Here is a 27,997-nt window from a genome sequence, read left to right on the forward strand (position 1 = left end):
GAGCCTGGCAGGAGAGAGCTGTGGGGCACAAAGGGACCTTTGTTGAGGAGCTTCATTTGTTATGAAGTGGTGGCAGATGTAAGGGAAGCCCCCGACCCGCCTGGGCCCCCAGGCGCGTGCGAAGCCCCAGCCCCCAGCCCTTAGCCCCAGCCCCCAGCGGGGGGGACCTGCAGCAGCTCAGACCCCCCATGCAGCCGCACACGGCCAGGCTGCGGGATTAGAGGGCAGATTAGACGGCGTTTCACGCTGGCAACCCAAATGTCCTGGATTGGAAAGTGGGGGTGGGGAGAGGAGATGGACCCTGCAATCACTGAGGGGGGGCCGGCCTGGAACTGGGGGCTGCGGAGGAAGCTGGGGACTGTGGAGGGAGTTAAGAGCTGCAGAGGGCATCCTTGGGCTCCAGCACACGGGACACGGGCCAGCACAGGGTGGGAAGGAGGACATCACAAGAAGCTTGATTCATGGTTGTCTGGAGTTTGCTTGGTTCCCTCCACTTTTCCCTCTGCTACAGGTCCTCACCGGGTCTGCAGCAGCCCATCCCCACGCAGCTGCCTGCTCTGCAGTGACCAGTGCTGTACCGGCCAGTTGGTTACCAGCCTTCTGGACCAATGTGCCCCAAAATTGGTTTGCCAGAGCTAGGGCCTCCACAAGGCTTCAGACAGTAACTGGTCTGGGAGAGCAGAAATCGGGGTGTGATTTGGCGTGGGCGATGGCCCCACACCGCACTGAGCGGGCACCAGCAGAGCCTGGCACCCTCCATCCACACCTTTAGTGTCTCAGGCTTTTCAGCCGTAAAAAAGTGGAAGGGGACAAATGTCACTGGCCATTGCTGCTACAAAAGTGGAAAATTAGGCAGCAATAAGGGCTTTTTTTTTTTTTTTTTTTTTTTTTTTAGAAATTGAGGCGCTGTTCCAGCCTGGTTCCCCTCACCAGCCACCACAGGCAGGCGGTCCGTGATTGTGAGGGCCAGAGCGGCGGGACAGGGACCAGTGACAGACACCGGGGTCCCCTGGGTGGGGGTCTGCTGGGCCCGGCTGCAGCCCCCAGCCTCAGCTCCTCTCTCCCGCAGGGGGGACCGCGGCCTGGGGGACCCTCCCCCAGCAGCCTCGCTCCCCTTTCTCTCCCCGCAGCTGCCGGGACCGCTGAGACCCGCCAGCTCGTTATAAGCTCCAGCTGTGCGGCGGCGGCGGCGGCTCCCACCGGGACGTCCCCCGGGCCCCGGAGAGGGAGATCCCGGCTCCCCGCCCCCCTCCTCCTGCCGGTGCTGCCCCCTCCCCCCGGAACTGCCCCCCCGCCGTTCCCGGTGCGACCCCCCCCCGCCCCGCCGCGCCCCGCCCCGGGCGCCCGCCGCCGCACCCGCCTCCGGAGCGGGCTGGGCGGGGGGGCCGAGCCGTGCCGTGCCGAGCCCAGCCGAGCCGCCCGCCCCTCGCCGCGGAGGATGCTCGGGCCGTGAGCCCGCAGCCGGTAGCCCCGGCGCTGCGGAGCCATGGGCAAGGACCAGGAGCTGGTGCAGGCGGTGAAGGCGGAGGACATCGCGGCCGTGCAGAAGCTGCTGCAGAGGCCCAAGCCCGGCAAAGCCAGTGAGTGCGGCGGGGCCGGGCCGGGCCGGGGGCGCCGGTGGTGGGAGGAGGTGGGGGGGAACGACACCAGCATCGCAGCGGGGGCTCGGGGCCCGCATCCCGCCCGCTGCTCCTGGGATGCCGCCCTGCCTGGCCCCGGAGCATCCCCGGCCCTTCCCGGTGCGGGGGGGGTGGGGGTGTAGACGTGCCGGGACCCCCGGGGAAGAGGCCCAGCCCGGTAGAGGGGGAGGACCGGAGCCGGCGGAGCATCCCCGGGCGCTGCGCGGGTGCTCGGTGCTGCGCAGGATCGCCCCGCCGGTCCCGCTGCAACGCCGGGGTACCGGCCGGGCTGCCCTTACTCTGCGGGCAGGAGCAGCTCCCGTGCCCCCGGGGAACTGCGCCGGTGCACCGGGAGGATTGGCAGGGGCACGGGCAGGGGGTTGTGAGCAGGGGCAGGCCGGGCAGAGCTGTGGGCATCTGCGTGTGCCTGGAGCTTGTGTTCACAGACCTTGCATGTGTGCTGGGGAGCTGCCGGTGCCCGCACACATCTGCATGTGTCTGTGAGCGTGTGCGTGCGTGCGGGGTGTGCGTGTGTGCCTGTGTTTGGGTGCGTGTCTGTGTTTGCGTGGCGGGGTGTACCCTGGCATATGTGAGCTTGGCTGGGCTGTGCTGGTGCTTCTCCGTCCGGGGGTGGCTGGATGCTGCTCCCTGGGTTTCTCCCCGGGTGCGACTCTGCGGCGGGGTTTGCACGTCTCCGTGGGTGCACCCGTGTGCGTGTGTCTGGGCGTGAGGCTGCGGGGGTGGATGTGTGTCTGTACATGTGTGTCCGTGTGTGTAGCTCCGTGAGGATCTGCTCCCGCTATGATTTAGCCGCTCTGTTGAGGCGTTCCACCCGGGACTGAATTATTCATGGTGCTGATGCAGCTGCAGTTTCAAGGCCTAGTGCGTGGAGCCGACCCGGGAGGGCTGGGAACCATCCCTGGGCATGGACAGGGACCACGGGGAGCACACACATGGCATTGGGTCACTGGGCACGTGGCCCATTTGCCACTGCACCCCCATCCCTCCCTCCCTCCCAGGCCCAGCCATGAGCACCCCTGTATCCCTGGAGTTGTGCAGGGCTGGTGCTGTGTCCCTGTCCCAGGTTGTGCAGGGCTGTTCCTGGCTGACTAGAGCCAGCGTGGTGTCCCCTGTGTCCTGGTGCCAAGCAGGGCTGGCATGACACCCCCATAGCCCTGCTGTAGTGCAAGGCTAGAGCAGCATCCACCATGGCCCCTGTGCTGTGCAGGACCAGCGTGGTGCCCCCACTGTCCTGGTGTCACACAGGGCTGGTGTGGTGTCCCAGGTGCTGTGCAGGGCTAACGAGGTGGCCTCCATGTCTTGGTACCATGCAAGGCCAGCATGGTGTTCCCAGTCCAACTGTTGCTGCTGAGGGCCTGGGTGGGAAATGAAGGGGCTTCAGCTCAGAGCCCCCTTCATCCCAACCTGCTCCAGGTGCTGCCGCTTCTGTATCTTGTTGGAGCAGGATGTGGGGACTAGGATGATGCCTGGCCTGTGCCCAGTGCTGTCCCCCCCACACCCCTCTCCTGTCCCCAGGCTCACAGCTGGTGTTGCTGTGGCAACGGCCAGTGGTGCCTGAGTGCCACCACCTCCTCCTGCATCCTGCTCCTTCCCAGCCCTGCTCTGCTGCATCTCCCACCCCAGCTGCTCTCCCTCTGCAGAACCCTCTGGCTGCTGGGCACTGCTGGGTGGGATGGCCACGGGAGCTGGCGGTGCTTCTGGTGATGGGCTTGTGGGTGAGGGACAAGGGACACGCAGCGTCTGTCCAGGTTGGTGTTGGGGAGATTCCCAGTGTGGGCCTGGGTGCTTGCTCCATGCCGTGTCTCCAGCTCAGCTGAACCCACTGGTGCCAGGCTGATCCAGTGCCATTTCCCCATGGGACCTGGCAGTGGATCCCATGCTTCTGGCCTGGGGTGCATGAGCAAGGCTGCTCACAGCAGCAGGGCTGGAGGTGCAGAACAGGGTGGGAGAGCATTGAGCAGGGGCTGTCCCCATGCTGTGGTGCCCTCACATCTCCTGGTCCCACGCGTGCCTCTGGCACTCCCCGTACTGTGCGGCACCAGGAAGATTTGGAACTTAGCTCTGTTATCTGGATAATATCCTATTCATGGGGGGTTTAAGAAATGAGATTTTAAAAATCCCTGTGTGAATTAACACGGGTTGCTATGGCAACGTGGGGCCCGATTTAGCATGTGGAGTACGAGTTTGTGGGGCCCGGGCCGGCCGCAGCGCGCTCGGCGCTCACTTCCCGGGCATCCATAATTGATGAGGTTGTCTGAAAGTTACGCAAATCAGATGCAGAGATTTGGCAGCAAACTGTTTCCCTCCCTGTCCCCTCCTCCCGGGTGCTACCTCGAAGAATTGTAGTGACTTGGCGTTTTCCCCTCCGCTTCCCAGTTTGGACACCGTGGGACAGGACGGGGTCCCGGGGCATCCCCAGTGAGGTCGGTGCCTGCCACATGGTCCCCATCCGGGACACCCGGAGCTTTGTGCAGCCGGAGACAGGGCTGTGCTGATCCGCATGGGAAAGCCGTGGTTCCTTGGCCATGGTGTGTTGGAGAGAACTGGCTCCTTCCTTGTGAGGTGGTGTCACTGGTAGCTTTGGAAACTGCTCCTGCGTGACACCCACAGGAGGGACCTCGAGCTGAGGGCTGGGCCCCTCTGTCCCGGGTTCTCCTCCCATGGGGCTGGGGGGCTTTGCAAAGTGCTTCTGTGTGGGGGGGCTTCATGTGGCAAAGGAGACATCCATGTGTGTGGCTCCGTGGTGTCCCGTGCGGCTCCGCCACCCGCCCCATGCCTGGCCCATGGTGCCATCCTGGTCCCCCAGGCTGCAGTTGAGGTTTGTGTCTTCATGTGCCACTGGAGTTCTGGGTACCTCAGTTGGGACACCTGGAAAAGACTGGGACAGGAGCCAGCCAGCTCCTTGGAGGGGCATGCATGGTGCAGGCAGCATGGGCAGCAGGGCCAGGACCCCAAAGCTCACTGAGCACCCCCAGGCTCATCACCCTCTGGAGTGCTGCCAGGGTGGGGATGGCTGCTTTGCCGGTACTCTGGGACGCAGGAGCAGCGGGAGTCAGGAGCCAGACCCCTTGGGGCATGGGGTCCCTGGGCAGGGCCTTGCCAGCTTCACTCCAGCCCATCCTCCTGTGCAGCGGCCAGTTAATTCTGGGTTTTTTTGCCTGCATTTGATTGCATTAATAATCTCCTCTGATAACAGTATTTAATAAAACCAGGCTAATATGGCGCAGTTAGGAAATGTCTTTGACATTTTACAATTCAATTTCCATGCAGTAAAAGGCAGGGCAGCTGCAAATCCAATTGTGGTGCAGTGCCCAGGGCACGGGTGGTCAGCAGCTGCTGGAGCTGCCTGGTTTCCCCCGGCCCTCCGGTAAAGCAAGAAACTTCCCTGGGCAGCAGCCACCCTGTCTGGGATATTGGTTGGGACGAGCAGTTCCTGCTGCTGCTGCCACGCTTGACGGTGTGTCAGCGGGTCCCTTATGAACTTCCTCGTGGGGTTTCTAGCCTGTGTGTGAAACCTTGCTCCCAGCAGGAGTTGGCAGGCGGGCGCATGCTGGCGTGTGCCAAGTTTCCTTCCAAAGGGGGATTACTACTTAGTCCGGGGTGATATGCTTTTATTTTACATTTCCTTGCCTCTCTCTCCAGCTGGGCCAGAGCTGTAGATGCAAACCCTCCTCTGCCCCCCAGCTACCCCAGCGCAGGGACCAGCCGTGGGGTCCCTGCCCACCCAGGGATGCTGCAGAGGACTCAGGGCTGTGGCCACCAGCACCAAGGAGCAGCAGGACCATGGGCTGGTGGCTCCACTCCCAGCTCAAGGCTCCCTCACTGGCCTGGAATTTCTCCCCAGTTCACCTGGTTTAATGCCAGTTACCCCTTTGCCAGCTGCCCTGCCCTGTGGCAGTGATGCCCGTGGATGGTGGCTGCATGGCACTGTGCTGTGGTGGATGTTGGCACGTGGCTGGTGGGAGCTGCAGTGTCTCTGTGAGGGGTGCAGGGACTTACCCGGCTGTGGGGCAATGCTCAAGGCAGTGCCTGCACGTGTTTGCTGGTGTGGTCTCCATCCTGGTGCTGGTGAGGGAGCAGTGTGTGCCAGGAGTTATGTGCCGATGCACCAGGACTGGGCACCACTGGCTGCCACAAAGAGCTGGGGCTGTTGAGCTGGGGCTGAACATGGCCATGAAGCTGCTGTGTGCTACCCGCGCCAGCAGGCGGATAGAGGTGCCTTTCTCTGGTCTCCAGAGACGGTCCGTAGAGTGTTGAACTCATTTGCTGTTTTTTAGTGGCTGATGGTGTTACTGCCGGGCCAGGCTCCCACATGCAACAGAAAGGTGTTGGGAAGCAAAATCCACTTGGGAGCACTCAGGCTTGTGCCAGCCTGCACCAACACTGCTGCTCCATCACCTGTTTTTGCCCCAGCTGTGGCCAAACGTGCTGTGAGGACAGGCCATGTGGAGCTGGTTGCTGAGCCAGCCTGCAGTGCTGTTTTCCCCATCTCAGGTTTCTGTCCCATGCTGCAGCTGGGGCACGCGGGACCTGCCCTCCCGGTCCCCTCTTCCCAGAGAGAGGGTGGCTAGTGCAGCCTGGCCGGGGCAGGAGCGAGCCTGCTGGCAGGCTGGCTCGTTGTGCCGGGCTGAGAGGGATCTTTAATCTGTAATGAAATGTTAATAGTATTTTCCAACTCAATACAGGAGTAGAAAATGAGGTGTTTAACACTGGGCTCCGCAGTGACAGGAGCAATCAGCCTGAGAAATGGGAAGCCAGGGACGCAGCGCCGGCCTCGGCAGGGCCTGACAGCCCCGGCCTGCTCCGGTAATGGATGGTGCTGGAGCCTGGCACAAGCCATCCAGCCACAGAAGTGTGGTGCTGGGCTGGTGCGGGAGAGAGGCTGGTGAGGGAATGCTGAACCTGCCGGGGTCTCCTTGGCTCTCACCAGCAAGGTCAGTGCTTGGTGAGAACTGAGCAGCTTGAGGTGGTTGTGGGGCTGGGGTCCTCTGGGGTGCAGTAGGACAATGGGACCCCACTCTGTGCCTTACCTCCCAGCAGCTGGAGATGGAGTAGGTTGGAGCTGGTGCTCCAGCAGCTGCCATGGGCACTGCTTCTCCCAGCATCGTGTCTGCCGCTGGCCGGCTGCTCTGCACCAGCACTGCTCTGCCAGCGCGCGTCCCAGTGCGTCCGTGTGCTCCTGGGTGCACGTCTGGGTGCATCCATGTGCACGCGTGTGCCTGCATGCCCTGTGCGCCCGTGTGCATCTGTCCTGTGCATCCATGTGCTCGGGGCCACCTCCGGCAGCGCCTCCTCCCCGGCCTGCCGCGGGCTCGGCGCTGGGGACAGCTCTCAGCAGCGGCCCTGGCAGCTGCCGGCTGATCCTTTCCAGATGCGGCTGCCGGGAGCCCGGCCCTGTGCCGAGGCCCCTGTAGGTTTCTGGTCCGTGGCTGCCGGAGCCGCTGGAGCAGACAAAGCAGCCTCCCGCCCGGCTCCTGCATTGCAGCTGGGCTGTTTACGGCTCCTCGCACGGTGCAGCTCCGCAGCGGCTTTTCTGCCGGCTGCCTCCCCTCCGGCGGGTGTGGAATTGGGCTGTATCTGGCTGAGCCCCAGCCCTGCCCCTGCCTGCTTCCCCCCAGCACAGGCCCTGTGATCCCTGCCCTTCCCCCGCAGCACTGCCAGGGCTCCCAGGACTCAGGGTATCATAGACCCACAGCATGGTGGGGGTTGGAAGTGACCTCTGGAGTCCATCGGTCCGATTCCCCCTGCTCCAGCAGGTTCATCAGGAGCCAGCTGCACGGGATTGCTTTCAGGGCAGCTGCACAGCTTCAGCTGGCTGCACATCCATGTGCTGCCCCTCTGCTCTGGCAGTGGCCACAGCATCACTGAGCTGCCCATCTGCCCATGGGCACCAGTGGGAAAGCCACTGTGGTGTGGAGGGAGGGTGGGTGGGTGGCCACGTCACACTGGCACATGCAGGAGCGCTGGGGGAAGGTGAAACAGGTTGTTACGTGAACGAGTATCCTCTGTCCCTTGTCCTGGGCAGCCTCTGCTCAGGCACTCAGAGTGCTGGTGCCGGCTTTGCTGAGAAGCGGACGGGTGGGGAGACACAGGTCCTGCAGAGCCAGAGGGCTGCATGGCTGGGCCCCAGACCGGGGCTGGGGGTGGCCCTGCAGTGCTGGGGAGCTGCTCAGGGGGATCCTGCTGATCCAACACCAAGGGTGACTGGCTCGGTTGGGCTCTGCAGCACCACGCAGCAAAGGTCAGGTGAGGATATAGCTGGGGGTGCTCACGGTGGCTGCTGGCAAGTCCCACTGTACCAACATGGCACTGATGGGCACCATGGGGTGCTGGGTGCCCTGGCTGGCTCCAGCCCCATGTTTTCAGTGGGTCTGCTTTGGATGTATCCACATCCCTCATCCCCGCCTGCCCTGGCAGCCCCCGGGTTCAGATCCTCATCCTCCTTAGAATGAAAAGTTTCCTTTATTTAAAAAAAAAAAAAATTAAAAAAAAATCACAGAGGAGTCCTGGCTGCCTCTTGGAAGCTGCATTTAAGTTATTTCATCCCAGCCCCAGGGGACAGCCCTGTGCTGCTGCAGCACCGTGACTCAGGCTGCCACAGCCTATTGATTCTGAAGTGCAGATTGCTCCATCCCTGAGGAAGGCTCCATGCACGAGGGCTGGGCAGCCAGAGTGCCAGCAGGTGCGTGGGGCACAGGGCCAGCATCCCCCAAAAAGCGCCCTGGGATTTGGGGAATGGCTTGTGATGGGCACCAGGGCACCCAGCTGTGGGTTGCCAGCTGTGATGGGAAGGGGTGTCCAGCTCTGGTGAACAGTTGTTATCCAGCTGTTGTGGGCGCTGAGGTATCCAGCTGTGATGGGCAGTTGTTACCTAGCTGTGGTGGGCACTGGCTGTCCAGCTGGTGGGTGTCCAGCTGTGATGGGCACCGGCACACTGAGCTGTGAATGTACAGATGTGATGGGGTGTCCAGATATGTTTGGAACGAGTGTCTAGCTGTGTTGGGTGCTGTGGTGTCCAGTTGTGGTGAGCAGTGTGTCCAGTTGTGATGGGTGTCCAGCTGTGGTGCACACTGGGTTGTCTTGCTGTGATGGGCAGTTGTTATCCAGCTGTAATGGGCACTGGCTGTCCAGCTGGTGGGTGTCCCGCTGTGATGGGCACTGGGGTATCCAGCTGTGCAAGGCAGTAGTTATCCAGCTGTGGTGAACACAGGGCTGCAATGGATGCTGCCATCTCTTTGCCCCAGGCCATCCCTTCCCACATGGCCCAGCAGCCCTGGAGCTTCCCGGTGCATTATTTATACAGTCAGAATCGATCAGAAGATGATAACGGCTTCATTAGCATCAGAACATCGCGTCGGCCTCGGCGCTTGACATGACCTTGGCTGCAGGAGTTACGAGCCTTTCTCTGTCTGACAGCAGCGAGAACTGGCTCCCCGGCGTCCTCATCCTCACCAGGCCCCGCCAGGGCTGCTCCAGCCACCTCTGTGGGGTCCCCACGGCGTGGACCCAATTCCCACTGTGAGGAATAAGACCCGTGCTGCCAGGGCTCCTCGTGCAGCGAGCCCTTGCAGCGCCGTTGTTTGCGTGGCACTCGTCAGCAAGGATATAATTAAGAGCAGCTATTTTGGATGCTTCCTTTATCCGGCAGCTCACGGCGATGCCGCTGCAGGGCCCTCCCCTCCTCCCCCGAAAGAGGCCCTTGGCTTTGTTGTGAATGTCTTCCTCGGGGCTACTCGGTGTCATCCAGCCTGTGGGGGCCGGGAGGTCCCTGTTGTCCTTGGGGGAGACACAGAGGGGTCCTGCTGCAGAGGTGGGGAGTGGCAGGGATGGTGGGACTGAAAGGGGGGGGGACCACGGCAGCGGGGTGATGGAAGGCTCGGAGAGGAGGATTTGGGGAGGTTACCCTGGCTTGTTTGCTGCCGAGCTGAGGGGGGGGCAGCGACGGCTTTCCCCTCATCAAGTAGATGTTGATTTAGCGGAGGCTGGGGCCATCTGCTCGGAGCAGCCGCCCTCTCCCTGCGAGCTGGCGCGGCGCTGCCGGGGGGAGCTGGGCGAGGATGTGCTTCGTCAGCGGGGGCTTGGCCGGGAGCCCCCGGCCCCGGGCGGGCATCGATCGCTGCTGGCGCTGGCTGCGGATGCAGGGACTGGCACCAACGGGTGCTGTGTGGTTCTGCTTCTGGGAAGGGGGGCACTGGGGAATCCCACCGTGTGGGGAAATGGCCTCGGACACGTGCGCAGGAACCGGGCTGGAGCAGCCGGGCGCGGGGGTGTCCCCACAGTGTGCACCGGGGTACCTGGAGCAGCTGCCAGGCACGGTGCGGCGGTGCAGGGAGTCAGGGTGACACAAGGTGACACACGGTGACACACGGTGACACACGGCCGGACCCTGGGGCCGTGCAGAGCAGGTCCCTGCGCCCGCCCCGCCCGGCACGTGCCTCTGGCTCGTGTGTGCCCTGCACCGGGGGCGCCCCCCGGGGCCGGGGCTGCTGCGGGGCGGGCGGCGAGGCCGGGGTCAGGGAGGAGCTCCCTGCAGGCGAGCGCCGGGCTGAATTCAAGCGTGCGTTTAGCTACTGCGATCCTTGTGTTTAAGTGAAGGCATTTCTGGGAGCAGCGGCTGGGCCGAGCTCCCCGCGGCGGCGTTTACTGGCGGCAGACGCTGTTTATAGTCGGTGTCTGTGGCAGGCGGCTGCGGCTCCCGGTGCTGGGGCTCGCTGGATCCCGCAGCCCAGTACGTCCCCTTTTCCCGGTGGTCCTGCCCGACCCTTTTCCATCCTGACCCCTCAGGCTGCCCATGGGGTGCAAGGTGCTCTGAAAGCTGTGGGGAGGCTGTGCCGTGGGGCTGGGATGCAAGAATGCACCTATGTGCCATAATCATCACCTGAGCAGCCTGTGGGGAGCAAAGAAGGGACATTGGGGTGTCCCGAGGGAATTGGTGGGGCTCGGGTGGTCTGAGCGCGGGCGCCAGCACCGGGAGTGCCATGTCCTTCTGTGCTGCAGCATCTGCCCAATGGCCCCAGCAAAAAAGGACCAAGTTCAGGGGTGCTCAGGGGTGCTCATTGCCCTCTGTCACCCCTCCAGCTGTCCAGCTGGGGCCATGCTGGGTGCCCACTGGCAGTGTGGCTGTGCAGGAGCCCTGCTCTCCTTTCCACCATGCCCGGCTCCTTTTGTGGCCGATATTTTGAACTGACGGGGCTCTCAGCTTCCTTCCCTCCCCCTCCTTGGAGGAGTTTCTGTTGTGCTCCCCAGCCACTAACAAGCTCTCCCGTGTCTCACTGACCCTGGACAGGCTGCAAGTCCCACATGATGGCAGTGGGGCCAAGATGTCCTGGCTGCAGATATGGCATCGTGCCAGAGTGCCCATCCTGTCCCAGGAACCCCGAGTGCCCAGCTGCAACAGGGCTGTGCTGCTTTCAGCACAGCTCTGATGCCCCGTTGCCAGGCTGCTGGTGCCGTGCCAGGCAAGCACACCACTTCATTACAGAAGGGACTTAATTACTGGGCTGTAGGACCAGGGAATGAGTTCTTGCTCGCGGTCTCTCAGGAGCTTTGGTGGTGCCGGTTGTTGCCAGCACTGCACTGCCAGTGCAAAGCCAGTGTCCCCTGAGGAGCTCAGTGCTGGTGCAGGCATGGGGTTGATTCTTCACCACTGCCAATGGTGGCCTTGGCCTGGCTCTGTGGGGTGCCAGTCACTGTGCCACCATCCACACCTCGCTGTGCTGCTGGGCAGCTGGTGGCACCCTGGGGTGCTACACCCCAGGACCACCTGGCTGCTTCTCATCAGACCAATGCTGCACCTAAAAACCTTCTCCCAACAGCCCTCCCAGCCATGCCAGACCCTGAGCTCGCTGCAGCCCAGCACGGCCACCGGGCAGGGTCGTGGCTGCTGGCAGGGCTGTAAGGAAAGTCAAACCGCTGCATGGCTGGAAATCACTGACTAAGCACTTGGCACCGGCGTTGATGGAAGTGCTAAACAGATTTTGGCAGCCGCAGCCTGTCCTGCAGGTGCAGAGAGGAGAGATTTGCCCCTACGGTGTGTTCGGATGATGCTGGTTTGGCCGGTGCCAGAGCAGATCCAGGGATCAATGTCATGGGGTGCAACGGTGACGCCATCGTTTCCCGCGACTTGGATCCCTGGATATTGCCCCATCCCAGCCCCTCGCTGGGAGCAGCCCGTGGGAAAGGCCGAGTACTGCAGACCTGCTGACATCCGTCCATCGTCCCTGAGGACCGGTTAGCCGGAGCGGGGCCCGTCTCGGGGCCGGAGGTTGGAGCCAGTGCCGGGCACAGTGCCGCTCCTGCGCCCCTCGGCATCTTTTGTCTGCCGGCTGTTTGCATCCCGGGGGGGACGGCTCGGCCCCCTTCTCCTGGGAGCTGCAGCGGAAGCAGCGCTGGGCTCCTCTCCACTGGGACTGAATGGCACCTTTGTTGGGGAGCCTGGCGACAGCTTGGGGCTGGCAGGGACCCGCTCAGCCCCTTCCACTGCCATTGCTCCCAGCAACAGGGGGTTTTACCCCCCAGCACTGCCTGACCCTTCCTGGGGATGCTGCAGCGGGGATGGGATGCAGGGAGCTGTTCCTGGGGTCTGGATTCCCTGGTGGGCATTTGCTGTCTGGGTGGTTTGTTAATGTGTTAAATGAACAGCATGGGCTGCCAGGGCAAGGGGGGCTGCCAAGGGCACCCTGTCACTTGGGGTCGGGCTGTTGGCAGTTGGTTTGCTGGAAGGTTTGATAGAAGATAGTGATAGGACAAGGGGTAATGGCTTTAAACTGAGAGAGGGGAGATTTAGGTTAGATATTAGGAAGGAATTCTTCACTATAAGGTTGGTGAGGAAGTGCAATGGGTTGCCCAAGGAGGTTATTGATGCCCCATATCTGGAGGTTTTTAAGGCCGGGTTGGATGGGGTTTTGTGCAACCTGATCTAGTGGAAGGGTTCCCTGCTCATGACGATGTGGTTGGAACTTGATGATCTTTAAGGTCCTGTCCAACCTTAATGATTCTATGATTCTAAGGAGGGTGAGTGAGGCTGTCTGTAAGGACCCCTTGGTGCCCTGGCCCTCTCTGGACCTTGGGGACTCTGTGGTGCCCTGGCCTTCCCCACCCTGAGGACCCTGTGGTGCAGGGGTGGCCCAGCCCAGCTCTGCTCCCCACACCTGGATCTCAGTGCCGGGCACAGCCACCCTTCCTGTTACTTCCTGTGCCCCATTTGTTCTGAATAATTGAATAGCACACTTTGAGTTATCTCCTGCAGGCTGCAGTGGGCACAGGGGCTGCTGTGGATCTCCGGCCCTGGCTGCTGTGCTGCAGCCACTCTCCTCTTCCTCCTGCTCTGGCTCCTCCCTGGGGGCTGTGAGGAAGAGCGGGCTCACTGCAAAGCCTGACTGGCATTTTTCGGTTAAATCTTATGTAAATCTGGCTTCGTCGTTCTTTGTGGTGCTAATTGGATTGCCCCGCTGAGGTTTATTTTCCCACACAGGCAGGGGTGGGGGTCCTGGTGGCGCGTGCTGAGCCCCCTGCCCTGAGACCCCCAGGCTGCAGAGCTGTAGGAAACCAAAACCTCGGTGGGGAGGGAAACCCAGCACACCCCAGGTTCCTGCCATGCTGATACATTGTCCCCTTCCTTCCCCCAGAGCTCCTTGGATCAGCCAAGAAAGTCAATGTCAACTTCCAGGACACGGATGGGTGAGTGAGAGCCCTGTGGGATCCCTGCACTTGGATGTGCAGGGGGTGGGGGGGCATGGGCAGCGGTACGTGTGCCCTGGGGTGCTGGTCATGCCCCATGTCTCCCAGCCTTTTCCAGCTGGGGGCTCTGCTGCTGCTGCTGGTATCCAACCAGTGGAGGGGAGCAGGGACAGGGTCTGCAGGTTCAGCACCCGCTAATTAAGCTAACTAGGTGCAGGAAGAGCACCAGAGCCCTGAAGAGCTGGGGCTGCAGTGGGAGCAGGCAGCTATGCCCGCAGGGCTGGGCAGTGGCCACCTCCTCTGCCCCCCAGCTCCCCCTGCCCTGTGTCCCCCTCGACTGGGGCGGCAAGACAGGGATGCTGGGCAATGCCACATGGTCCCCAGGACGGTTCAGCTGTGGCCACGGAGCTGGCACGTGAACAGAGGGGTTGGATGTGGTCAGGAATGAGAGGGCACCCCTGGGGATGCACGGCTGCAGCAGCTGGGTCCCTCCTTGTCCTCTCCACTGGGCAGGGCCGCGGTGGCAGGGCGGTGGCAGCGGGCACCCCTGGTGCCCAGCACGTGTGTGCGTGCAGGGGTGCCTGGGGGTGCAGGCAGGCGTGTCTGTGTGTGAGCACGTGTGCAGGGCGGCTGTGGGGACCTGCCTGCCCTGCCGGCAGCTGCTGAGTTGCAGGGGCAGCCTTGCAGCAGAGGAGCCACTTCCAGCCCCCAGCTCTGCTCTTGGAAAAGCTCATTATTCGGGAATGTGCAGGGCAGACCCAGACTGCAGCCCCTTGTGTGCTCTGCTCTGCTGCCGGCGTGCCGTGCCAGCTCTGCCAGCCCCGACACTGTGCCTCAGTTTCCCCATCTGTGCTTGCTGATTCCCAAAGCTGGTGGGGACTGTGGGCGAGCACCCCCATGCCCAGGGGACAGTGCCCTGCACTTCGGCCTGAGGCCTTCGCAGCCTGCTGGGCTGTGCTGGGGGAAGCCCCCGAGGCGGCCTGGGGGAGGGCTGCGATTTGCACCATCTTGAGCGGATTTGAGCCAGGCGCTGGAGCGGAAAACGTTGACATTTCCCAGGCAGACGTTGGGGATTGGCCTCCCGCACGAGCTGTCTGCTCGCATCGCCGCTCCCTGCCGGCGGATGGCAGGCGGCAGCTCCGCAGGGAACGCGAAGGCTGGAGGGTGCTCCCCAGCGGGGAGGTGTGTCCGCTCCGCTGGGGGTCCCGGGGATGGGGGGCAGATGGGATCACCACCCCACTGTCTGCCACTCAGCCACCAGGCAGCTGCAAGGGCCAGCAGGTCTCGCTGGGCTCTGCGGTCTGTTCCTGCGCTCCGGTGCTCCCGGGGTGGCTCCGGGGACGGGACAGCGACCCCGTGCATGGTCAGGGCCCGGAGCAGCCGGCTGGCAGGCGCAGCCGTGCCGAGAATCCCGCCGCCGCCGGGAGCAGCAAGTAGGTCAGCTCCTGGCCTGCTTCCCAGCCGTGAGCATCCTGGTTTGGCTGTTCCCAGGGAAAGCAGAGTGAAGTGTGGCCCGGCGGGGCTGGGGGCTTTCCTCACCCCGTGGCAAGGCCCAGTACTAGGCAGGGGCACCTCTGCCATCCAGCACATCCCACCCTCTGGCTCTTGTGCTCCGGGATGTGGCCACTCCTGGCTCAGCTCCTGGCTTGGCCACAGTTGCTCCCTGCAGCAGCAGTTTCCCCAGGTGCCACAGAGGTGAGGTTTGCCAGGGACACAAGCACGCAGGGGGCTGCAGCAGGGAGAATGGGGTCTCTGTGGTGGGTGCAGGCTCAAGGCTATGCTGATGGGCAGAGGCTGGCAGGGCTGCAGGGGACAGGGGCACAGGACCCCTGACATGATGGCTGGTCCCCAGGTTCTCGGCTCTGCACCATGCAGCACTCAACGGCAACACGGAGCTCATCTCACTGCTGCTGGAGGCACAGGCTGCAGTGGACATCAAGGACAACAAAGGCAAGTTCTGGGGTCCTGGCTATGACCCCCAGCCCTCTGCAGGCTCAGGCCAGGCATGCTGGCATACCGGGGCTGACAGATTGCTGGGGGCTGACGGTGCCTGTCCTGCCCACCCACAGGCATGCGGCCCCTGCACTACGCTGCTTGGCAAGGCAAGAAGGAGCCCATGAAAATGGTGCTGAAAGCAGGTTCCTCCGTGAATATCCCATCGGACGAGGGCCAGATCCCCCTGCACCTGGCAGCACAGCACGGGCACTACGACGTGGTACGGTGGGGCCAGCGGTGGCAGAGGGGGGGACCGTGCCATCCTCCCTACCCTAACTGAGCTGGGCTCTCTCTCCTCCATAGTCTGAGATGCTCTTGCAGCACCAGTCCAACCCCTGCATCATGGACAATTCAGGCAAGACACCCCTGGACCTGGCGTGCGAGTTTGGCCGGGTTGGGGTAAGTCCTTGCAGCGCTGGGACCCCTGAGAGGGAGACTGAGAGGGGATCGGGGTCCCTGGGGGTGCTGGAGCAGCCTGGGGGGCACAGGGCAGCCCCAGGGACGGGTGGCAGTGGGGACCCATGGTGCCATTGCTCTGGGGGGCTGGACAGGGGGTGAGGCGGGGGCCGGGGGCGGCTGAGCCACCCTTGCAGCCCTGCTCCGTCTGTGTTTGCTGAGCCAGGTGGTGCAACTGCTCCTGAGCAGCAACATGTGTGCGGCGCTGCTGGAGCCCAAGCCGGGGGACACCACAGACCCCAATGGCACCAGCCCCCTGCACCTTGCCGCCAAGAACGGCCACATCGACATCATCCGGTGGGTGCCGCGGGCAGGGAGGGCAGCGCCGGTGTCCGCCCGCCCCCCTGACCCCGCCCTCTGCCCGCAGGCTCCTGCTGCAGGCTGGCATCGACATCAACCGGCAAACCAAGGCGGGCACGGCGCTGCACGAGGCGGCTCTCTGTGGCAAGACGGACGTGGTGCGGCTGCTGCTGGATGTAAGGACACCCCCGACACCCTTCAACAACCCCCAGCCCAGGGAGGGTGGCTGAGGAAAGGGGGAGAACCCACAGCCAGGGGCTGCGGAGCAGCACGTGCACCTCTCCAGGGCTGGGGGTGAGGGTCCCAGGAGGGACACACCAAGGCAGTGAGCTGTGCCCTCTGGCCACTGGGCTAGGGGTGGCCATGGAGTCCCAGGGGGTGGCAGGGAGGGGGGGCAGTCTCCTCCCAAGCCCTCTCCATGCCGTTGCAGAGCGGGATCAACGCCCATGTCAGGAACACCTACAACCAGACAGCTCTCGACATCGTCAACCAGTTCACCACCAGCCAGGCCAGCAAGGAGATCAAGCAGATGCTGCGGGGTAGGGGGGGCCAGGGCCGGGTCTGGGATGGTTATGGTAGCACTGGGGGTGGTGCCAGGCTGGGGGTGACAGTCCCTGTGGCAGGACTGGACGACCAGCAACACTCCCACTCTGTCCCCACAGATGCCTCCGCTGCTCTGCAGGTCCGGGCTATCAAGGACTATTGCAACAACTACGACCTGACCAGCCTCAACGTGAAAGCTGGGGATGTCATCACCGTGAGTGCAGCTAGGGGGGACTGGGAGGGCCCTGCTGGTGTCACCAGCCTCTGACCTTGCCCCTGCCCGCAGGTGCTGGAGCAGCACGCGGACGGGCGCTGGAAGGGCTGCATCCATGACAACCGGACCGGCAACGACCGCGTCGGCTACTTCCCCTCCAGCCTCGTTGAGGCCATAAGCAAACGAACAGGCAAATAATGGCTCCCCTCCTGCCTCCCCCCGTGGGGCTGCTCCCAAACCCTCAGCCCCAAGGACCCCTGTTTCAGTCTGGCGGTGCCAGGGATGCAGCTGGTGAAGCCAGGGTGATGCCCCTGTCATGCATGTGTTGGTGTCCCTGTCGTATCCATAGGACTGTGTCTTTGGGTGTCTGGGGTTGGTGTCCCCATTGTGTATATGGGGATGGTGCCTTTGGGTGTCTGGGGTTGGTGGCCCCATTGTGTACATGGGGATGGTGCCTTTGGGTGTCTGGGGTCGGTGTTCCCAACGTGCATGTGGGGCCAGTGTGCTGTGAAGTGCATGGGACTGGTGTCCCCATTGCATGCATGGGGAAAGTGCCTTCAGGTGTCTGAGGCTGGCATCCCCATCAAGAGCATGGGGTTGGTGTCCCCGTTGTGCATGTGAGGTCAATGCCCCATGAAGAATATGGGGACAGTGTCCCCGTTGTGTATGTGGGGCTGGTGTCCTCATTGTTCCTGTGGGATCGGTGCCCAGCTCATGCACGTGGGGTCAATGCCAGGTGCTCACGGGGCAGACCCAGGTCCAGGCTGGTGTTGGGCTGGGGGGGGCATCTGTGGTGCCAGAAGGTTGATGCATGGGGCAAGCTGGGGGTCTCACTGCAGTCTGGGGGGATGGTGCAGCTGTGCTGCCAGGGTATTTGGCGTTTGGGGTCTGTGCAGAGGAGCCGGGCACTGGTGTCAGGGACCTGGCGCTGCCCCACGGGAACCCTTGCCCTGGCCAGGGGCCATCTTAGGGATTGGATTCTGGTCAACTGCCCTGCAGCTGCTTGTCCCTATCCCCATCCCTGTAGGCTCCTGGTGGTGTGCACAGTCCCCAGGGCTATGCCTGCTGCAGGCAGCATTGAACAGTGCCACATCCACCAGCTTGCTCCCCTGTGATCTTGCTTGCTGTGATCTCAGGTCAGGCATGGGCAGGGAATGGTGGCGTTTGAACCAGGTCCCAGGGGAGCAGCGGCACAAGTGCCAGAGGCTGCAGAGGTGCCTGTGCTGGGCAGGCAAAGCTGCCCTCTGGGTGCAGATTGTGTCGATACCATGGGGCTGAGGTCGGTGGGATGCTGCCGGGCCCAGGTGGTGTTTGTTGGGGTTGAGGTTTTGTTGTCATCCCACTGGTGCAGCCCTGGGCCCTGTGCAGTGGGATGGCAACGTGGGGCACCAGTGGCAGCTGTACCAGGGCTTGGCCAGCAGGGCAGGGGGTGCTGCTGGTGCTGTGGCCCCCAGCCCAGCCATGCTGGCAGCCCTCTCGGCTGTGGAAGCCCCAAAAGCTGCTGCTGCCTGGAGCAGGGGCTGTCCCGGTGTTGGTGCCCTGCGGGAGCCGTGGGGGGTCTGTGGGATGTGCCCCTGGGCTGTACCCTGCCTGGCCCTGCGCTGAGCTCCCGCTGCTGCTCCTGGCTCTGCACCAGTTGGGTCTCAGTTCTGGCTTCTCCACGTTCCTTTGGTTGCTCTTTTTGTTGGCTGCTTTTTTTTTTCTTTTTTTTCTTTCTTTTTTTTTTTCTTTTTAGTTGTTTTTGTGGATTTTTTTAAATTTTTTTTTTTTTGCGGCTCTGAGCGTTTCTCTATTATTTTGATTCTTTTCATTTTGTCTCTTGTTATGTTTTATTATCAGGTTCATGGGAGACTGTAACAATCCCCCAACAGTACCAAAAGATCCCGCTCCCGGCTTACGGGGCTGCTGTGCTAAACGGTGACGCCTCGTCCCATGCGTTCCATTCCCTGCCTCCACCTCCACCTCCACCACCACATTCCCATCAGACTCTTTTCAGTTCCTTTGGCTATCACAGGCTCTCCCCTAGCAGTGCCGACGAGCCGCGTTACGGACAAGGTAGTTCACCGCTCGCTTCCCGCTCTTGGTGGATTTCTTTCTTTGCCTTTAAAGTCTGTTTCGAGTCTTCTCTCTCAGCTCGGCCTCTCTCCGCTTCGCCGCGGCGCGTTTGCAGGCGGGCGGGTGAGGGGGCGTGCAGGCGTGTGCAAGCGCGTGCGTGCGGAGCGGTGCGTGCATGCGGGCGAGTGCGCGTGCACGCGCGCAGCTGTGCGCACACACGGATGCCGCCGGCCCCCACCCCTGCACGCCCACCCCCAGCGCTGCCGGCACATCCCGCCGCGACCCCGCCGGTGTCCCCGGTTGCCCGTGCTCTGGGCACGGCCCCCGCTCTCCTGCCCGCCCCATCCGGCGGCCCGGGGGACCCACAACACTCTCCAGGCTCAGGGCCGGGGTGCAGGGCCGGGCAGCGCGGGCCGAGAGGAGCAGTGGGAGGTGAATTTGGGCGGGGACTCTTGTGAGCCGCCCCCGCGGGGTGTCGGAGCTCCCGGGAGCCCCTCACCGGGTCGGGGCTGCGCTCAGAGCAGGACGGGGCTGCGGTGCCGGGACAACGTTCCTGGGGGATGCTCTCAGAGCTGGCTCAGCTCTGGCCGTGTCACGGGGACTGTCCCCACGGCACGGGCAGGTGACGGATGCCGCTGGTCCGTGTACTGGAAGTGCCCAGAGAGCAGATGTTTAGCCGGGGGTTTGCCGGGGTGCAGCCTGTGCTGTGCCCGAGGGGGCTGGGGGTTCCTCCACGTGTCCCAGTGCGGTGGCAGTGCTGGTTGTGTTGGGAGAGTGCTGGGCCAGCCACATTTGGCATCTGTCAGCAGTGGGGAGCAGGCAGCAAGCCTTTTCCCCGGGTTTGTCCCCTGCTGGGTCACCCAGAGCCCAGTGCCAGCCCGGGCAGCGCTGGCTCCTCTCGGTGTCACCGTGGCACCTGTGGCTCAGGGGTGGCCCAGCCCGGTCATGTCACGGCTGTGTGTTCCCTGTCGTGCTCCACCTGTGAATTTATCACTTGCACCATCCTGCTACAGCTCGGCCAGTAACGGGGCAAGTGGTTTAATGAGTGAAGTGGCCTGTGCAGCAGCAGGTGGCAGTGCCCTGTGGCTGGTGGCAGGGCAGGGCTCTTTGGTGGCCAGTGGCAAGGCTGTGGCAGCAGTGGGGCTGTGGCAGCCTTGGACCTTGTAGAGCTGTTGTCCATCTCATCTGATGCTGCTTTAAATCCTGAGCGGGACCTGGCAGAGGCGGGAAGCACGATGAGCCGGTGGAGGAGCCGGGTGACCCTTGAGGAGCCGGGTGACCCTTGAGCTGTGCCCCACCCACTGTGGTGTCCTCCACGGGTCACTGGCTGCCGTGGGACACCCTGGAGAGTGCAGAGGGTTCAGCATCCAGTGCCACAGCCCCTGTGTCCTCCCCCAGTTGGGTGCAGGCAGCCGCAGGGGCACAGCCAGCACCGTCCTGGCCAGGGGACGGTGGGGTGGGGACCCTGGTCCCCGCTGCTCGAGTTTGCCTCGCTGTCTTTGCTCCCCCACACTGAGTCATGTCCCCATCCTGCTCTGCACAGGGACAACACTGTCCCTGTCCTCTGCCTGGCTGAGCTGGGGCACTGGGACATGCCAGCATGGGTCTGTCCCCAGCTGGTGGCAGGGAGAGGATGGCCTGCAGGATGGGTTCCTGGGGCTGGTCACTGTCACCCTGGGACAGCACTTGCATTCCTGAGCATAGCCAAGGACCCCAGACTTTTGCTGCAGGGTTTTCCCTGCGTGCAGCAGTGCTGGGCCGTGGGTCACCTCGCCCAAGCCTGGGGCCACATGCACCTGATGGCTGCTCTCTCTGCTCTGCTACCAAGGGTCCCGCGGGGCCGACATGAGCCCGTCCCACCTCTCGCCATCGCAGGGCGGATCAGTTGTGCCAGCTCCTGCCGAGGAGATCTGGGTGCTGCGGAAACCCTTCGCAGGTAGGGCTGGGGCCCTCCCTGTCCCGGGGTGGGGGACACATACCAGGACGTGGCAGTGGCTCCGGCAGGACATGGCCACACTGCAGCATCCCTCAGCCTGGCCATGGGGCTCAGTGCCCTGATGGCATCTCCTCTCCCTGTGCAGGTGGCGACCGCAGCAGCCTGGGCAGCACGGGCAGCGTGGCCTCCGCCCGCAGCTCGGGGAGCGGGCAGAGCGCGGGCAGTGGGGCACACGCACTGCATGCTGGCTCTGAAGGCGTTAAGGTAAGACCAGCCTGAGGTGGCACTTGGCTCTGGTCCCAGCACCAGTACTTGCTCTGGGGCAGGTGTTTGCTGCCCTGTCCCAGCTGGGGTTGATGCTCGGCTGGGTGCCACGGGGCTGTGGCTGTTACCAGTGGTGGCCAGTGGTGTGTCCCCTCCCATCTGGCCCCTGGCTGCATGCTTCAGGGTGCCTCCACACTGCACACTGCGCTGCACACTGCATACTGCACTGCACGCTGCGCTGCACATTGCCTGCTGCGCTGTGTGAGCCCACCTCCCTGGCATCCTGCCTTGGTTAGGCCGGAGCAAGCCGCAGGGTCTGCACCCCCCGCAGCCCAGCACGGTGCCGATGGCCGGAGGGGCTCTGCTTTGAGGGTGGGAAGGTCCCCGCAGCCCCCGGCAGCCTGTGCCGGGCGTGCATCATGGCAGGATTTGGGGGGTGCTGCCGGCTGCTGCCGCCTGCCAAGCACCATCTGTGCTGCTCCGCTGCTCTCCTCGCCGCAGCCCGGACCTGCTGCGTCCCTCCCTGCCCACCTCTGCCCGGGCTGGTGGCAGGGCAGTCACCGCAGCATCCACGGCACCCACAGCAGGCGCCCGCTACCTCACTCCCGCCCGCTCTCCCCACTTCCCGGGGTGTTTTTCAGCTGCTGGCAACCGTCCTTTCCCAGAAGGCTTCTGCGCAAGAGACAGTCGTGGGCGATGGGCCGGCCAAGGCGCAGGACATCCCCGCAGGTGCGTGCCGCCGGCCGGCCGGCTGCCGGGAGCAGGAGGAGCCCCGGCCCTGCCGCGGCCCTGCCGCGGATCCAGGGATTTGTCTCTTTTTTCATTATTATTGCTACGGCACCCGGCGCCAGAAGAAAAACGTGTGGGTAAAAAATGACTCTCTCGCCTTTCGGCTGCTGCCAGGCCTTCTCCTGCCTCGGTTAGTGGGGGCCCCACGGGGGGCGGGGGGAGGCGTGGGCGAGCGGGGGGCACCAGCGCTCCTCCCCGGCCCCTTCCCTTCCCTGGCCCCCCGCCAGCCCCCCCGGAGACCCTGCCGGGAATCTCCCCCAACCGTCGCCAGCACTGTGTGGGGGGCTGTGGGCAGGGACTGCCCTGGCAGTGGGGGGCACGGCCACGCCACGGGGGAGATGCACATCTGAGGAGGATGCATGGGGGTCGCGCTGGGGGGAGGTGGGGTGAATGTGCAGGGCGATGTCTGGGCTGTGGAGACACCCACAGTGGGGGGATGCAGTGGGAGGAATGGAAACGGGGAATGGGGGGGGGGGATGCACCCCTGGGGTGGGGGATGCACACATTGCCCGGGGGGGGGAGGATGGGGGTTGGATGCACATGCTGGAGAAATGCACACGCAAGTGGGATGCAGACATGAGGGAGGCGCACGCGGCAGTGTGATGCATATTTGAAGAGGATGCCCACGCGAGTGGGATGCTGATGCCAGAAGGATGCGTGCGCGCACACACACACATGGAGGATGCACAAACAGGGTGGGGGGGATGCAGACACACAAGGATGCATTTGGCAGCCAGGGGAAGGGGCTGCTTTTGGTGCTTCTGATCACAAATAGGAGGCAGAAATTTATGGGCAGCCCTTGTCACCACCCTCCCACCCCAGGACTGGCGAAGGGACCAGCTGAAGGAGGGTGGGTGGGGTGCAGCAGGGCTGCCTGTGCAGGGGGTCCCTGGGCATGAGGTGGCTTGTGCCAGCCTACCCTCGCCTGCCAGGCCCCTCAGTGTGGGGGACAGCAGTGGACAAGCCTCATTCTGGGTTGGTGGCTGGAGCAGTGGGCAGACAGAGGGACTTTGGGCAGCAGGACCCTGCTGGCCACTGCCCAGGGACGTGGCAGCCAGGGAAAGCTACTCTGGAGAAGGGGTCTGTTCAGATCCCTCTGAACAGGACTGTAGTGGGTGTTGTGGCACCCTGGCTGGGATGGGGGCTTGTCTGGCTCTGGTGGGTCTGGAAGGGCAGCAGCACAGACGACCCACCATGGCACTTGGGAGATGTGTGTGCCATGGTGCCCTGCAGAGGCTGGGGCAGGCACAGCCCTCACTGTGAGCCTTGTCCTGGGCTCCCCAGGCTTCATCATGAGGGTCTGTGTTCTCTCCAGCAGTTCCTGGGCACGGTGGCCACACCATCTCTGCCCATCCTGGATGAGGAGACCTTGCCTCCAGGGTGCTCCAGGCTGGAGTGCCTGTCACTGTCTTCTGTCTATCCTGACCCTGCCAACCCAGGGACCGTGGCTGTGCCACCCCAGCAGGGCAGGGACTCAGCTCCCTTCCTTGCCTGGCTGGAGCCCCGGGGTACGTGGCCCCAGGCCCCCTGACCACTGCCTCTCCCGCAGGTTCATCGCGGTCCCAGAGCATGGCCGGGTCCCCGTATGGTCCCCAGCCCCCTGCTGAGCCCCAGCTGAAGAAGATGGAGCCACCATCAGAGGGGAAGGTGAGCAGGGAACACTGGGGGGGTGCCCTGCGGGGGGATGCGGTGCTGGGGCGGGGGCACAGCCATGTAATGGGGCCACCTCAATTAGACTGGCGGCCACGGGAGCCTCAGCAGCCCTGTGTCATGGCCACCAAAGCTGGCAGGGCTCTGGGTGCCAGCAGATGGATGATTGTGGGGACAGCTCCGGGGACACTGGCAGGGGAGATGGGTCCCTGTCCCCCGGGCTGCCCTGAGCCACACCGTCCCTCTCCCCAGAGCTCGGAGGCTGTGTACCAGTGGCTCTGCAAGTTCCAGCTGCAGCTCTACGCGCCCAACTTTATCAACGCTGGCTACGACATCACCACCATTAGCCGGATGACGCCAGAGGTGAGGCCACGGGGGCACTGGGGCTGGCAGGGAAGGGGGCTTGGCTGGTGCTGACCCTCCCTCTCTGCCCCAGGACCTCACAGCCATTGGTGTCACCAAGCCTGGGCACAGGAAGAAGATTGCCTCTGAGATCAACAACCTCAACATCCCTGAGTGGCTGCCAGAGTACAAGCCGGTGAGGGCTGAACAGGGCCAGAGATGCCACAGCCAGGGTGGCACTGGGGTCCCAGCCAGGCCCCTCTGTCCTGTCCCCTCCAGGGAGGGAGTGGCACAGAGGAGAAAGGGTAGGAGCTGGCATCCTGCTGTCGTGAAGCTGCACATGTCCCCTTCATACATCTCAAGGACCATCAGGCTGGTGGCAGCTGCCACCACATGGCTGTGATACCATGTGTCCCCTGACACCCCTCCTGTCCCATTAGCTGGGCACGACAAGGGGCTTCCCATGGAAGTGGGGCTGGGCATGACCCCAGGAGCACAGGGACACCATGGGGACAAGAGAAAACACCCAGGGCTGTCCCTGAGCAAGATGGGGTCACCCGGGTGGCACAGGTGCTGTGGTGCCGGGGGTTTGCTGGGGCCAGACCCGGCTGCCCACTGGCACTGAGCTGTGCCCTGTGCCTCCTTCCCAGGCCAACCTGGCGCTGTGGCTCTCTATGATTGGCCTGTCCCAGTACTACAAGGTGCTGGTGGAGAATGGCTACGAGAACATTGACTTCATCACCGACATCACCTGGGAGGACCTACAGGAGATTGGCATCACCAAACTAGGTAAGATCCCATGCTGCAGTGATGGCTGTGGCAGTCCCAGCCCTTGGTGGTGGCACTGATGCCCTGTGGTGTCCCCAGGCCACCAGAAGAAGCTGATGCTGGCAGTGAAGAAGCTGGCAGAGCTGCAGCGCGCTGAGCTGGGCAAATATGAGCCAGGGACACTGAAGAGGAAGGCGTCAGCAGCAGCGTGCCCAGACGTCCTGGCCATTGAGTCTCCCCCACCAGAGCCAGCCGAGTGCCAGTCGCCCAAGATGACCACCTTCCAGGACAGCGAGCTCAGCAGCGAGTTGCAGGTGGCCATGACAGGCGAAGCCCCCGAGGAACCCCCCGAGAAGGCCACAAACACAGCAGCCCCTGGCTACCGCTCGCCCCCGGGGCTGGGTGGCCGTACCAGGCAGATGAGCAGCTCACAGGAGCTGCTGGGGGACGGCCCTCGGGGACCCCCTGCTGCCGCCATCTCCAAGAGCCAGGAGTACCTGGCAGAGGGAGCTGGCGAGGCCCCCCCCGCACCCCCCAAGGAGGGCCGTCAGCCCCGGCACGGCCACCCTGTCAAGCGTGCCAGCGTGCCACCGGTGCCTGGCAAGCCCCGGCAGCCCTTCGCACCTTCCACCGGGCACCTGACACCGCCACAGACGCCCAGCAAGCCGCGGCCCCCCTCCCCACAGGGCCCGCTGGTCCCTCATGCCACCGCCAAGGTGAAGCCCACCCCGCAGCTGCTGCCTCCGGGCGATCGGCCCGTGTCACCCCGCTCCCTGCCCCAGTCGCCCACCCACCGTGGCTTCGCCTACGTGCTGCCGCAGCCAGCTGAGGGCGAGGGGGGACCCCCGGGCGTGCCTGTCCTGCCTGTCTCGGTGCCGGTGCTGTGCCTGCCGCCGGCAGGTGAGGGTGAGGAGGAGCCGGGGAGGCCAAAGAAGCGGGCGCACAGCCTGAACCGCTACGCCGCCTCCGACAGCGAGCAGGAGCGGGACGAGCTGCTGGTGCCGGACGCCGGGCCCTACGCCACCGTCCAGCGGCGCGTGGGACGCAGCCACTCGGTGCGAGCACCCGCCGGCGGCGACAAGAACGTGAACCGCAGCCAGTCCTTCGCTGTCCGCCCCAAGAAGAAGGGGCCTCCGCCGCCACCCCCCAAGCGCTCCAGCTCTGCCATCTCCAGCACTGGTATGGCTGAGGACTTCCCCAAGGAGGGTGAGGGAGAAGTGGCTGCCGGGACCCCCACCGCTGAGGGCGAAAGCCGCCGGGAGCAGCGGCGGGCCAGCGACCTGGGCGGCAGCGTGGACACGGGCAGTGCCGGCAGCGTGCGCAGCATCGCGGCCATGCTGGAGATGTCCTCCATCGGCGGGGGGGCCCGGGCACTGGCGCTGCAGAAGCCACATGTGGCCGGTGGACCAGGGCCAGCTAAGGCGCCTGAGAGCTACTACCTGCAGCCCGGGGTCCCCCCAGGCAGCCCCGAGCGTGCCCGTGTGGCCACTGTCCTGGCCACTGTGAAGCACAAGGAGGCCATTGGGCTGGACGGGGAGGTGGTGAACCGGCGCAGGACCATCAGTGGCCCCGTCACCGGGCTGGTGGCAGCCGCCCGCCGTGAGCGCGCCGACAGCGTGCGGTCAGAGGCGGGTACCAATGGCTCGGGTGAGCGGCTGCGGGTCGAGCGTGGCGGCTCCCCGGACGGCATCCCCTTTGCCGAAGAGGGCAACCTCACCATCAAGCAGCGGCCACGGCTCCTGGGGCCAGCCCGTGGGGAGGCAGGTGAGGGGCTGTCCCCAGCCCACCGCCACGGGGACCTGGCCAAGGTGGAGGCCAGTGCCACGCTCAAGCGGCGGATCCGGGCCAGGCAGAGCCAGCAGGACGGCGTCCGCTTCGTCCTCACCGAGTCCGACACGGTCAAGCGCAGGCCCAAGACCAAGGACAAGGAGGCGGCGCTGGAGCCGGCCCCACTTGCCGTCTACCAGAATGGCACAGGCACCGTCAAGCGGCGGCCGGCCTCCGAGCTGAGCGGGGCTGAGCCACCCCCCACCCCTCCACCTGCCACCCGCCCCGACGGCCCCGAATACACCCTGGCACCTGCTGAGCCCAAGAAGCCCTTCAAGCCACCCGTGTCTCCCAAGCCTGTGCTGACGCAGCCGCCTCAGAAGGTGCCAGGACCACCAGCGCCCATCCCCAAAAAGGTGCCCATCCCGAGTCCCGGCAGTCCAGGTAGGTGCTCCACTGGCCCCCAGGGGCAGATGTCAGGGGTCCTGGCCAGCCCCACCACCCTTCTGCCCCTCTCCTTTTTCTCCACAGAGGTGAAGCGGGTCCATGGCACACCTCCCCCTGTGTCCCCCAAGCCAACACCACCCCCCACGGCACCGAAGCCCCCCAAGCCCCATGCCGCCATCCAGTCGGTCAGCGCCAGCTCCACACCAGCCCCATCGCCCGCCCGGCAGCTGGGCCCCGGTGCCGCCAAGCCCTCCAGCACGCCCCCCTCGCTCTGCTCCAGCCCCGCCAAGCCCCTCTCGCCCGGTGCGCAGCCCCAGCAGGTGCCGGTGAAGCCACCCCGCTCTGCCATCGCTGGCCCCTCTGTCGACAGCGCCGGCCCTGAGCTGGCACAGCAGAAGCTGGAGGAGACGAGCGCGTCCCTGGCTGCTGCGCTGCAGGCCGTGGAGGAGAAGATCAAGCAGGAGGACAGTCAGATGGCAGAGTAAGGAGGCGAGCGGTGGTGGGCAGGTGGTGGTCGCCAGCAAGGGCACGGAGGGGCTGGGGAATGGGGTCCACAAGCATCACAGGCTGTGTTGCCAGAGCAGGAGCTGGGGGTGATGTTGAGGGGACACCATGCTGGAGCAGCATGGGGCCTTGGTTGGGAAGGTGACATTATGGGACAATGTGCCTGAGTAGCATGGGCAGGCAGGACACCTGGGCATGCGGGTGCACCATTTTAGTGGTGACAGTGGGGGACAGTGAGCTGGGATGTCCCCAGCTGTGCAGTGGCACGGGGGAGATGACACCAGAGATGTGACACCGAGGACACAGTGCCCAGCACCACAGGGTAGGGGGGGCAGGAGGGCTGCGTGTGTGGCAGAAGGCACAGGGCACTGCCACCATCCCATGCGTGGTACTGACCTGTCCCCGCTGCCTGCCCAGCTCGGCCGTGGAGTCGAAGAGCACCGTGAGCATCCTGGATGACATCGGCAGCATGTTTGACGACCTGGCAGACCAGCTGGATGCCATGCTGGAGTGAGGGGCACCACGGCCCCACGAACCTCAGGGCTAACGTGGGCACAAGGGCACAACGATCCACGACCCCCGGCTGCGCCGCCCGCCTCCCGTCCCCGTTGTACAGCGGTCCCCTCCCGGACATCCCGTCCCTCGGGG

General features: G+C 64.1%; 1 protein-coding gene across 1 annotated transcript; it reads left to right on the forward strand.

Moving 5' to 3' along the window:
- Positions 1-1,469: 1,469 nt before the first annotated feature.
- Positions 1,470-27,957, forward strand: CASKIN1 (CASK interacting protein 1). Its single transcript, XM_051632547.1, has 21 exons — positions 1,470-1,580; positions 13,268-13,319; positions 15,172-15,269; positions 15,389-15,534; positions 15,618-15,713; positions 15,937-16,067; positions 16,138-16,246; positions 16,501-16,609; positions 16,733-16,827; positions 16,900-17,017; positions 18,667-18,882; positions 20,711-20,818; positions 20,964-21,082; positions 21,724-21,811; positions 23,421-23,518; positions 23,774-23,884; positions 23,958-24,059; positions 24,514-24,652; positions 24,731-26,842; positions 26,930-27,326; positions 27,767-27,957. Exons 1-21 carry the CDS (start codon positions 1,487-1,489, stop codon positions 27,861-27,863), a joined length of 4,635 nt encoding a protein of 1,544 aa, XP_051488507.1. The 5' UTR covers positions 1,470-1,486; the 3' UTR covers positions 27,864-27,957.
- Positions 27,958-27,997: the final 40 nt, after the last annotated feature.

The sequence above is a fragment of the Apus apus genome, chromosome 14 (assembly GCF_020740795.1).
Source record: "Apus apus isolate bApuApu2 chromosome 14, bApuApu2.pri.cur, whole genome shotgun sequence".
NCBI lineage: Eukaryota > Metazoa > Chordata > Aves > Apodiformes > Apodidae > Apus > Apus apus.

Coding starts and splice junctions, on each gene's coding strand:
- CASKIN1 (XM_051632547.1), top strand. CDS start 1,487: ATGGGCAAGGACCAGGAGCTGGTGCAGGCGGTGAAGGCGGAGGACATC. Junction 15,535..15,617: donor AGCACGGGCACTACGACGTG/GTACGGTGGGGC, acceptor TCTCCTCCATAG/TCTGAGATGCTCTTGCAGCA. Junction 23,885..23,957: donor TTAGCCGGATGACGCCAGAG/GTGAGGCCACGG, acceptor TCTCTGCCCCAG/GACCTCACAGCCATTGGTGT.